This window comes from Athene cunicularia (assembly GCF_003259725.1).
Source record: "Athene cunicularia isolate RWA chromosome 7 unlocalized genomic scaffold, athCun1 chr7_part1, whole genome shotgun sequence".
NCBI classification, from domain to species: Eukaryota; Metazoa; Chordata; class Aves; order Strigiformes; family Strigidae; genus Athene; species Athene cunicularia.
In genome coordinates, this window is record NW_020799107.1 from 22,257,270 (window position 1) to 22,268,036 (window position 10,767).

General features: G+C 44.3%; 1 protein-coding gene across 1 annotated transcript in view; it reads left to right on the forward strand.

Annotated features, from left to right (window-relative positions):
* The first annotated feature begins 1,296 nt into the window (after positions 1-1,296).
* The window catches only part of BIN1 (bridging integrator 1), a 55,670-nt gene continuing 46,199 nt past the window's right edge, over positions 1,297-10,767 (forward strand). The window contains exons 1-4 of the mRNA XM_026852488.1: positions 1,297-1,383; positions 1,887-1,967; positions 9,019-9,073; positions 9,515-9,609. Of these exons, the coding sequence (XP_026708289.1) occupies positions 1,297-1,383; positions 1,887-1,967; positions 9,019-9,073; positions 9,515-9,609 (318 nt within the window). The remainder of the gene's footprint in view (positions 1,384-1,886; positions 1,968-9,018; positions 9,074-9,514; positions 9,610-10,767) is intronic.

The window sequence follows — 10,767 nt, forward strand, 5'->3', positions numbered from 1 at the left end:
TTTTGGTTCAGCCCTTGATCACAAAGAAGACAGTTTTCATCTATATGTATCCTTTCCCTCCTTTTGATAACTCTTGAATACCTCAGTGACTTTCAGGGGTGAAGAGAGACTGTTGAACAGAGGGAGAATGAAGAACAGAGATTCTCTCCTAGGCATTCAATCTCAGCCTAAATAAGGGGATTTATGAGCTGGGTGACTGCATTGACTTATTGTGTCTAGAGCTAGAGACAGTTATTGTGATCAGGGATGAGATGGGAATATCTGTTTTTATGGGGGAGAGGGGAACTGAGATTAGCCAAACAGACATAACACAAATGTCCTCCACCTTGGCAGTGTAAAAAATGAGAGTTGGCCAGTAGCCGCACTGGCATTTGGACTAGATGATTGTTGTAGTCCCTTCCAATGGAAAATGTTCTATTCTATTCTGCATCCTGTTGCATGGACCTTCTCAATGCCATTTTGAGGACCACATATGAAAGTCTGATCCCTGCCCTTCAGGGGAATAATCCTCTCAATATTCTGTGAGAAGATCCATGGGTGGCAAAGGGGGCTGAGTGAAGGAAGGTGGGTTGGCTGTTGTGGCTACGTGGCAGTCCCTCAGAGCAGCTTCTCTGGGGCCACTTAGTAGTGGCCTTCCTGTAGACTTGATGGCAGTAATGTGCACGTGCTTTTCCATCTTAACCCTGTTCTGCCCAAGAGGGACTGAACATGTGGTTAAAGGACTGCTGCGCTTAGCAGAGCAAGAGAGACTTCAGCTTTCCAGTGCTTTCTGCTTCTTGGGCAGTCATGTTCTTGCCAGCCAGGGTTTCCTTGCTTTTCAAGAAGTTCCCTCAGCACCCTTTCTAGCTCACCTCTGTCTCCCCAGAATCTCCTGTGACTGAGGACTCTGGGCTTTTCTCTGTTTTTACTGGCCTGGTGAGACAAGGCCTTTTTTTTTTTTTTTTTTTTTTTTTTTTTTTTTTTTTGTTCATGGTCAGGTTTTATTTTCGATTAACAAAGATGTTGTAATTGAGCTTAACCAGCTGCTGTTGTCTCCCTGCTGCTGGAGTTGCTTGGGGCATGAGAAATAACTGCTGCCCACCTACACAGCTGCAGTTTGCCCAGCCTTCTCATGATGGACCTACCTTCATGCCCAGAAAGCCTGGGAACAATCCACTTAGCTGCATGGAGAGATCATTAAGAGAAGGGTGATAAGGGAAGTAGTCTGATAAAGATTTTTTTTGTAGGCTGTGGGGAGCTGGTGAGAGGAACAGGACTGGCTGCTGACACTCTCAGGCGACGCTTAGACTGAGCGTCATGTCGATTAATGGTGTAAGGTCCCCAGTGGCTCTCAACAGCCAGCTCTTGCCAAGCATGTGCATAGCGAGAAAAGGTGGAAAGAAGGTGGGACTTTCACTGCTGCAGCACCTTCTCTCCCTAAGGAGGTTTCTGCATGGCTTCTGTGCTTGAGAACAGTCCAGCTGTTCTGGGAGCAAAAAAACCGCACCCTGTCCGGACCAGAGACTAGTGTTAAATCAGGATAAACGTAACCACACAACACAAGGCATATTAGGGATGTGGTTTGTTTCTTGCTGGTCCAGGAGATAAACAACTGGGTTGCTGTTGCCTTGTCTGCAAAAAGCATTAGACCAGTGAAGGACAAACCTCAATCATGCTCTTCAGTACAGCAAAGAATAAGAGGTCTGAGTTCATCCTGATTTGTCTGTAAGTCCTTTTTCAAGCTATGACTGTGGAAAAATATTCCTGAATTTTGAGCGCAAGAATAAGAGAGACTTTTTAACCTTCCTTCTTTCAGCCTCATGAGCAAACGCTTGCAACTGTTTCTTTGCCTCTGCTTTGCTATATCTGTGTCTGAAGTCTCCTGTCTTTCTCCTTTCTTTCTGCAGGTCCTTCAGAAGCTTGGGAAAGCAGATGAAACAAAAGATGAGCAGTTTGAACAGTGTGTGCAGAACTTCAACAAACAGCTGGTAAGATAATTGCTGATATGTAATTACATCCTGGGTTTCAGTATTAGCTTCCAGTCATCTGCTGCAATATGCAGTTAAAGCCCACTAAATTAAATGATGCTATAGGCCTATTGAAGTGACCCACAACTCGTAGCTGTTCACTTATGAGAAATTACACTGTGTCTTCCAGTGTCCCTATTATGGAGCCAGTGAGAGTGTATGCTGAAAAATAATACTTGTTCTAGGCTCAAGTTTAGGAAAAGAAGTAACTCAATCAGAACACTTCCTTCTGTTGGCAGCTGCTTTGTAATGTAATTTTTCCTGCTGGGCTGGAAGCAGAGATACAAGAGCAACATTGTGCTTCTGAAAGATGGATAGGATGGGAAACAGATTAGAAATCAAAAATAAAATGGAACAAGGCAGTTTCAGTTTCCTAAGTGCAGGAGAGGGCAAAAGAGATCAAGAAAGCAAATGGTGAAAAGGGAACATCCTTTTATGGCTAAGATCTAAATATAACTTCCTCCCCATTCTTGCACAATCATTGTGTCAGGCCTGAGTCAGTATTCTTTCACACGTCTGCTTTGTCCCTGTATTTTAGCACACAAAAATATTTCAACAGTGCAGCAATTTCCCTCCACCCTCCTACTCCAACAGCAGTAGGTTTATATCTTGAACTGGGTGTGGGTTTAGTGGTTTTTTTTGTTTATCTGGAGCTTTCAGCCACCCAGAGGAGGGGAAAACATCAGTTACCCCACTGGATTTGCGTGCTGGTGCTTGGTGTCAGGGGAAGTGTTGCTTCTGTTTCATGGCAGGAAATGCATGCTACACCAAAGCTCAGGTAGTGCTGAAGAAATCTTTTAGCCCCCTTGGGTCCTGATGTGTTTAGGACCTTTTTTCTGGGGCTGATAGAGGCAGCTGCATCGTGTCTGTTAAGACTCAGCAGATGTGTCGCAAAACCAGCTGAGAAGGGATTTGCCACAGCTGAATATAATGAAAATCTTTCAGTCTGACTTTGACTTATGTCTAACCAGAGCTGACTGCAGATTCCTGGAGACTAATGCTTGTTTTCTTGGCAGTGATAGTAGCTGTTGCTCCAGAAGTTCGTGCAACATCTCTATAGCATGTCTACCAATGATATTCTCTTGTACACAGAGGAATAGTTGGGCTTCTTTCTGATGGCATGACATTCCCAGGTGTCACTTTTCTGCATAATTTTTAAGTATCAGCAGTCAGGAAATAAACTTTTGAAAGGAGAAGTACCAAAAAATCTCAAATCCAGACTTCTTGATCTGGCTGTCCAGGATAGCTTTTCAATTTCCAAAGCCATGAGTTCCAGTGGTGCACCAAGAAGCCTGTTAAAGAAGCACTGCCTCTGAACCCCTTACAGCTGTATTTATTTTGCTGTCTTTCAGGGGCATGCTATAAACTAAAATCTCCCAAATAATTTATCAAAGGAGCTGGAGGCTGCTCTGTATTTGCTGCTTGGGGTCTGTTGGTTTTGCCTTGGCCCTCAGTTTCCCTATTACTAGAATAAATGCATACACTGCCCATTTTACAGGGCAAACCATAAATGTGAGTTAGGCTGTCCAGGGCTGAGGAGTTGTTACGATGCTAAGAAGACTAGGGAAGAAACTTCACCTATATGTGCATATATACACACTTGTTTTTGTTTTTATATGTATGATATGTGTGTGTAGTATAGCTATGTGTGAGATTTCTGTGGTCTTTGCTTACACAGTCTGCTCCAGTGGGAAATGTAAATCTGGAGGAAAGCTGATCTTTTGCTTCAGGCTTGTGAAAGAACTGTTCTCCTGTGGAAATGGTTGGGGTGTGACCAGGGAATGGCCTTGTTTGCTGCTTCATTAGAGGCTCCTCTAACTCCAAGAACTGTGTTGGGCCACTTTGACACATGTTCCCATGCACGGGCTGTCAATGAATGGAGAACAGGTCTAAAAATCACTTATTTTCAACCAAGGCATCTTGTGGTTCTTTCAAATGGTGGTTGAGTGGACCTAAAGGAATGCATTGCACTTCCCAGCTCTCTGTCCATTCAGGTTCATAAAAACCTGCCACTCTGAGGTCTCTGAATGGTAGGAGCTTTTTAGCTCAGATGGATTTCTTGGGTGACAGATGATCTGGATGTAACCATGTTTCTGCAGGGCTACAGGGCTCACCTGTGTCTCCTCGAGACTTGGCAAGCAGCACAACTGGCCCTCATATTACCACCTTATGACAGATTATCTTTGGCAATTAACCTCCCAAAAAGTTAATTCTAAGGCTCCCCCCTCCTTCCTTTAGCCAGTGTCACTTGTGTTCAGGCACTGGCACAAGGATCTGTTCTAGAAATTGTCCTCACAGTACTGGGAGTAAGAGGCCTACAGCAAAGCTTGCAACACAGCCCCTGCCTGAGGGCTTGCGAGCCTTTGGCTTCTCATCTCCTGCATTTGAAATACTGGAGAGACAGAGAGGGGGAGGCTGGTGGCAGCCTTCCTGGCACCTGACACTGTGTTGTGTTTCTGCCTGACAGAGTAGCTGGATTTGGATACCCTTCGTGAGCTGTCAGTCATGTGGAAGTTCTGGGTTAGTTTATAGTGTTTCACAGCAAACGCATGAGAGGCAAGCTGCTGCTGGCACAGGCTGCATCCATCTCTGCCCATACCACACAGCGTTCGGCACAGCCTCAGCCTGCAGGGCTGGCAGCATGGACTTAATCTTGCTCTTGCAGTGTAGGTTTGGCTGTGGACCATTACAGTCAGTAGCTCAGAGAGACTTTCTTTCGGGCAAGAACCCTTCATGCCCAGCAGTTTCCATTTCAGCCCTATGTCGCAAACAAGTTTAACAGCTTGCCTGATAGCCCAGGATGGGAGCTTCTCACCAGTTGTTCATGGCTTTGTCTTAGCTCTGAAGTTTTGCTGAGTGGGGGCTTATCTGGAGTTGTTGTTTTAATGCTCCTCCCTTCCCCAGTAATTTCTCAGTCTGATCTTCCAGCCTCATACTAATCTAATCTGGAACAGGACATTACCTGTCCCTCTCAAATGTAGAACGTCTCTCCTGATAATAAAAAATCCTTCCCATTGGAACTGCAAAACCAGGGAGGTTATTTAAAGAAGGGGCTGCAGTCCAATATTAGGATGAAAGAATTTCCTTTGAAGATTGGGAGAAAAAGGGTTTTAGGAAACCTCTCTACTACTGAGAAACAGCTCTATGGAAGATGACATACTTAGCTTAGGTTCAGTGTAAAATATGGTAAATAATCCCCCAAAAAACAAGAAAGCAGAAAAAGATACCAAACCACTTGTGTGTTTTTCTTTCACAGAACTATAAGTAATAGGTGGTTCACTTGGTCTTTGGAGAAGCAGCTCTTCCAGACTCCCAAGCATAGCACTTTTATTTTTAAATATTCATCTTCCTGTACATACTGTCCTTCATATTATACCTGGTTGTGTTATAGGCTCACAGGGTTAAATTACACTGTGATTGCAAGTATGGCAATATCTGCTCAAACAAGACAACACTTGTGTGTTTGAGTAGAACAACTTACTGTGGTCACTTCTACATCGACACATAATGACACTGCCCCTGTGCAAAGGTTTTAAGTCAGTTTTTTAGTGCACAGAGATGAGGAATGAATATGGGAATTGGCACTGATCTTCCTTTTTTTTTTTTTCCCCCCCTAGTTTTACTTTCCTTTTGTCTTGTTACTCTAACACTGTTATTGGAATTCTGTTACTCTGATAAATATATATATATATATACACACACACACACACACACACACACACACACACAATTTCTTCTTTATGTTCTTGCGGTGTAAAAATTACTGTGCTGTTAGATTTTTGAATAGATTCAACCATACCTCTATAGTTTCCCTTGAACACTCTTAAGCTAACTCTTCAGTAACTGGGAGTGGATTAATTTTCCAGATTCTGGTTTAGCTCTCTTTCCTACTTTTTTTTACCTTTGAGTTTAGGAAGCATCTTTTAAATGTTCATGCAAGCATGTTGAAAGCTTCTGTTTTATACAGTATTTGAGAGTGTCTAACTGCATTTTGAGAGGTGTTTATGCAGAGCCTTGGCTGTACTTGTCAGCTTGCTATAGCCTGCTTGAAGAAAGCAGGTGCTGCATGCATGGAGAGAAAGCAGTTGCCAGTTTCTTGGGAAAGCGTTAATGCTTAAAATAATGAAAAGAAACCCTTGTAGCAAGTGAGGGAACTACTTTACTGGTGGTCAAGAAGTAAAGCAATGGAAAAGCCCAAGAGAGACTTGGATGGAGAACCTGGGTGCCCAGAGGAGCTGGGGAAATGGGATTCCTGGCAAAACTCTGAACATGAGCCTCTCTGAAAATCTTTTTGCCTGCAGATCTTATAGGCTGTAAAGTCTATTTGGTTTCCCTGACAGGCTTGGGACTTTTAAGGGCCTTAGGTAACCACATAGTCATAGAAATCAGCTCTAACTCTGACTTTAAACATGAGTAAGAAGTGATTGAGAAAGACCACTCCAGTTGCAGGATGCAGCACTGTATATTGGTTGACTGCACATCACAGCGAGACAAGTGGTGTTGAGGATGCCTGGAGAACACAGAAAGCTGGTTGGGCATTGATGCAATTGCATGCTCTAGTATTTGGGTCCTGACTTGCAGATTTTTCAGGTGGTCTATTTAAAAATCTTGATTTGATGTTTAACTGTGATGCCAGTGTATCTCTTGGAGGATACTTTCGTCCCTATGACTTTGGGACTAGCTATTGCAACTTGAAGAGTTCATGAATTTGTATTGTGTTGTTGCTGTGGCAGGACTTGGGCAAATATAGGCACAATTTTAGAGGTGGTTTCTGATTTTAGATGCTGTAGTTTTGAGTTACAGTTCTAGATGTTGCATTGCATAAGTGTGTGGTGGGCAAGTTTGGCAGAGGACATTCCCTACCAATTAGTTTCTGATAACCTCAAAGTTGTATATTCAAATTTAGTTGTTCTTAAAAATGATGCAACTGCAGGTTGATAATGTATCTGTCTGAGGGATTTTGCATGGTATTTTTTTCTGTGCTGTTTCCTCTTGTATTCTGACATCTCATCTTGCCAGTTCCAGGATGTGATTCCTAGCATGGACCAATTCTAGGCAGACAGGACTGCTTTCCTATAAGACTTTCTTGCTTCCTGAATGGGGCACAAGCAAACACATATTGCAGCTTGACTGAACTGTTGCTTGTCAGCTTGGCTTCCCTGATGGTCCTCTGTGTGTGCTTTATGATTACTCTGGCACCTCTTCCCCAGTGGTTTCTGATTGCACTGTTAGGAAAGCTGCATCTGCCCAGGTTTCCCCATTCACCTTAAGCCAGCAAAAAAGCTCTACATCTTTATGCTCTGTGTTTTAAGATCCCCTAGGTTTTTTTGCAGCAGATGTGGTCATTAGTCCTTTGGGTCAATTCCCAATGTTTCTACAGATTCTAGGAGTCTGACTTTCTTTTATAAAAGCGGCCAGCTCTTTCCCATCCCTCACTTCCTTTGTTGATGGCAGTAGGAAGAGAACAAATGTGAACTCATCCAGAACTTTCGAGGCAAGAAAAACAAATTGGGCCGTAGTGTTGGAAGCAGATGGATTTATCCACAAAGCTGTGCTGGCACTGCCACTTCAACAGCTGGGCAGATTTAGCCTCTGCCTGGAGAACGCAGCTGCACTGAGAGCACAAAGGATCACAGCATGAGCTCAGTTGAGGCGAGGGGTGCCTGTGGTGGGGAGGGCTGATGGGAAACATCTGCTTTTGAAGTTAGTAGCTCTGAGGCAGCTGTTAGAGATGTCCTGTGGGCTCCCCATCTCTGGGGTCATCTTCAGCTGTCAAAATTTATTATGCTGGCAGCCCCCCCAATGGGACACAAACTGAGGAATGGAATGACAGCAGGCTGTGAGGAAGGTGTGAGGTGTAGTTGTTGTTTCCTGCATTCTTGTTTTAACACCTTATTTGGGGGATAGTGAGGATCCAGTGAGATACTGCAGGGTAAGAGAAACCCTTTTATAACAGAGATCTTTGTGTCTCCAATTTTTTTTCCGTACTTCTTGCATACTCCAGAGGCTGTCTGCACAGATGTCCTCAATGTTTGCTCCTTCCCTTGTTTTAACATGCTCTGTGGTGGTTAATCAACTTCTCAAGCGTTGCTTTTCTCTTCCTTTCATTTCTGTTTGTATAATGTCACTGTCTGGATTTGGGAGTATTCCATTGTCTGTTTTGCACCACTGTCAATGACATATGGTAAGGTAGAGGGGCGATGGGCCTCAGTATTGCTTATCCTAGTGCAGGAGAGCAGTTGTATGGGGAGTGCATGTACATGTCCATGTCTGAACCAGCTTTGCTGTAAAAAATCTCCATGACCTTTTCAAATCTGTGTTCTTGTACTACACTCAGCTGTGTTACCTGAAGGCTCAAACTGGCAAAACTCAGCTCAGCTTCTGGTTTTAATCCTTTGTTTCCTAGTGAGTGAGATCTGCTTCTGGCAGGCCATCTCCATAGTGAAGCTAAAGAAAAAGATGATTAACTCTGTATCTGCAAGCTCTACTGTACAGGACAATATAAATATTTGAGCAGATCAGAGGTCCCTTGTAGGCACTTTGCATGGGGGTTTTGGTTTGCAGTGTGGCAGGAAAGTGTGGCGAGCTAAACTGCTCCCAAACCAGTACAGAAGTCAATTGCAGGTATCTCCTACAGACTCTCTTTAGTTTATATTTGTTTCATGGAGCCATTAGCCCTTGGCTTCTAAATTAATTGCTGCCCTTAGGACCCTCTCTAGTTGCTTGTATGAAATCAAAACACTAAACCTGGCTCTGCTGGGAAGAGCAAATCACAGCTTTACAATCAAGTTTCTTGGTACCTTGATGGTACTGTTGGCCAAATGTGCTTGCGGGTCGCTAGCTGTGGGTTTGCCAAGCTGGCTGTGTGGTCTCCCTGTTAACATTTATGTTTCAAGTGGTCGTAGGACTGGCGTGTAGCCCATCTGCAAGACCACTTAGAAATGCTTGACTCCTCCTTCTTCCACTGTCTTTATATGAGAGAATAATGATGGTCTTCTCCTTAAATTCACAGTCTGAAGGCACAAGGCTGCAGAAGGACCTCCGAACTTACTTGGCTTCCGTAAAAGGTAAGGTCTGCATAAGGAGAGGATTGTTTACCTATGCAATGAGGTTTCTGCAGCCATCCATTTCCTGGTATTTCCTCAGGTGTGAATTCTAGGAAAGGTTAGCCTTGTCTGGGTGGAGGATCTTTCAGAATCCTTCAGGGTCAGCTGGCATGGAGTGGGCTTGTGCTTTGATGTCAAACAGGTGGTGCTGTCTTAGCAGATAGACTATCATATCTTCTGCTTAGAGGAGGATGAACACAAAGGGTTTGATGTGACTGCATTCTTGCTTCCTTTCTCCCCCTGGTTACCTTCCATCTCTGTGTTACAAGGGTCAGACATTCTGTAAGGAAGAGCTTAGCATTTTTTATAAGCCTCCTGTGTCCCCATTTCTAAGGATGAGGGTTAAACTGTGAGGAACACACTATTTCCTTCTTTCTGAAGCAGTTCTCTCTTCTTTCCTAGCCATGCACGAGGCCTCCAAGAAGCTGACAGAGTGTTTGCAGGAAGTTTATGAGCCGGATTGGCCTGGGAGAGATGACACAAATAAAATAGCAGAGGTAAGACTGTCCAGGATGTGGGGTCACCAGGCTTGATCTCTCAGCTTTGGAAGTTGTCTGTGTACCACATTTCTTCAGGCACGTGACTTTGCAGAAGAATTGGAGACAAACTCAGCATTGGGAAGAAGGGAAAGCTAAAGAGATGTGGCCTGTATTTTTGTCTGTAGAGGACACTGTGCCCAGAAGCTTGAATGCTATACAGAGCCCTAGGCTTATGCCCACAAGCAATTTTTTCCCCCAACAGTGGCTAAAGAGGGATAGAAGATGCCAAAAGAGAGTCAGCAGGGTCAATTGGATGATTTCTTATGCTTTGTGCAAGACAAAGGGGAAACTAAATCTATGGTCAGAGCAACCATTGTGTAGCTGAAACAATCCACACAGAGTAGTACCACCAGCTGCCTTATTTTAGTTGCCACCTTGTTTGAGCCATGTGGCATTCCAACCTGCTGTTCTTCTCATCCTTTGGTGAGGTGATGCCTGTCCAACTTGCCCAGGTGTTTTCTGTGGAGCTCAGAGCACAGCTTGTCATTGACGGCTTGGCTCTCCCTTGGCATGTGTGTGTGGTGGGTCCAGCTGGATGCAGGTGCCCTCTGCTCTCTTGCTCAGCTGTTCTGCTGAGCAGCAGCTGTGGCAGTTCAGCTTTGTGGATCGATCTGCCACGAGGCTGTAGGACTGGGCTTATCTGCAGCTGTCTATGGCATTGGAGCAGTGGGGAAGTAGTCGAGAGGAGAGCAAGAGAAGGATTCTTTCTTTTCCCTGCAGAAAATCTCACCTGAAATAACATCTACATTTTGCCTAGGAAATACTGACTTAAAAGCAAATAAAACAAAACCTGAACATTTCCAGGTTACGTGGAAAATTTCCATTAGGAAGTGCTGTTGCAATAAATAATCGAGTTGTAATTCAGCTGGTTTAGCTTCACCTTTTCTCTTGGCCTTGTTTCTTCCTGAGCCACTCTGGTGCCTCCTGGGAGACTGTCCCTTCAGAGAATTTGAGCCAGAGAGCTCAAAGGGAGCACAAGTCCTGAGAGCTTAACTGTAGCTACTCTGAGGGTCTGCAGAAATGTTTCCAGCCCTCCACCTCCCCCTTTAATGCATTTGCTTATATTTCTCTCAGGAAAGACAGGCAGGGCAAAAGTGTTATTCCTCCCCCCCCCCC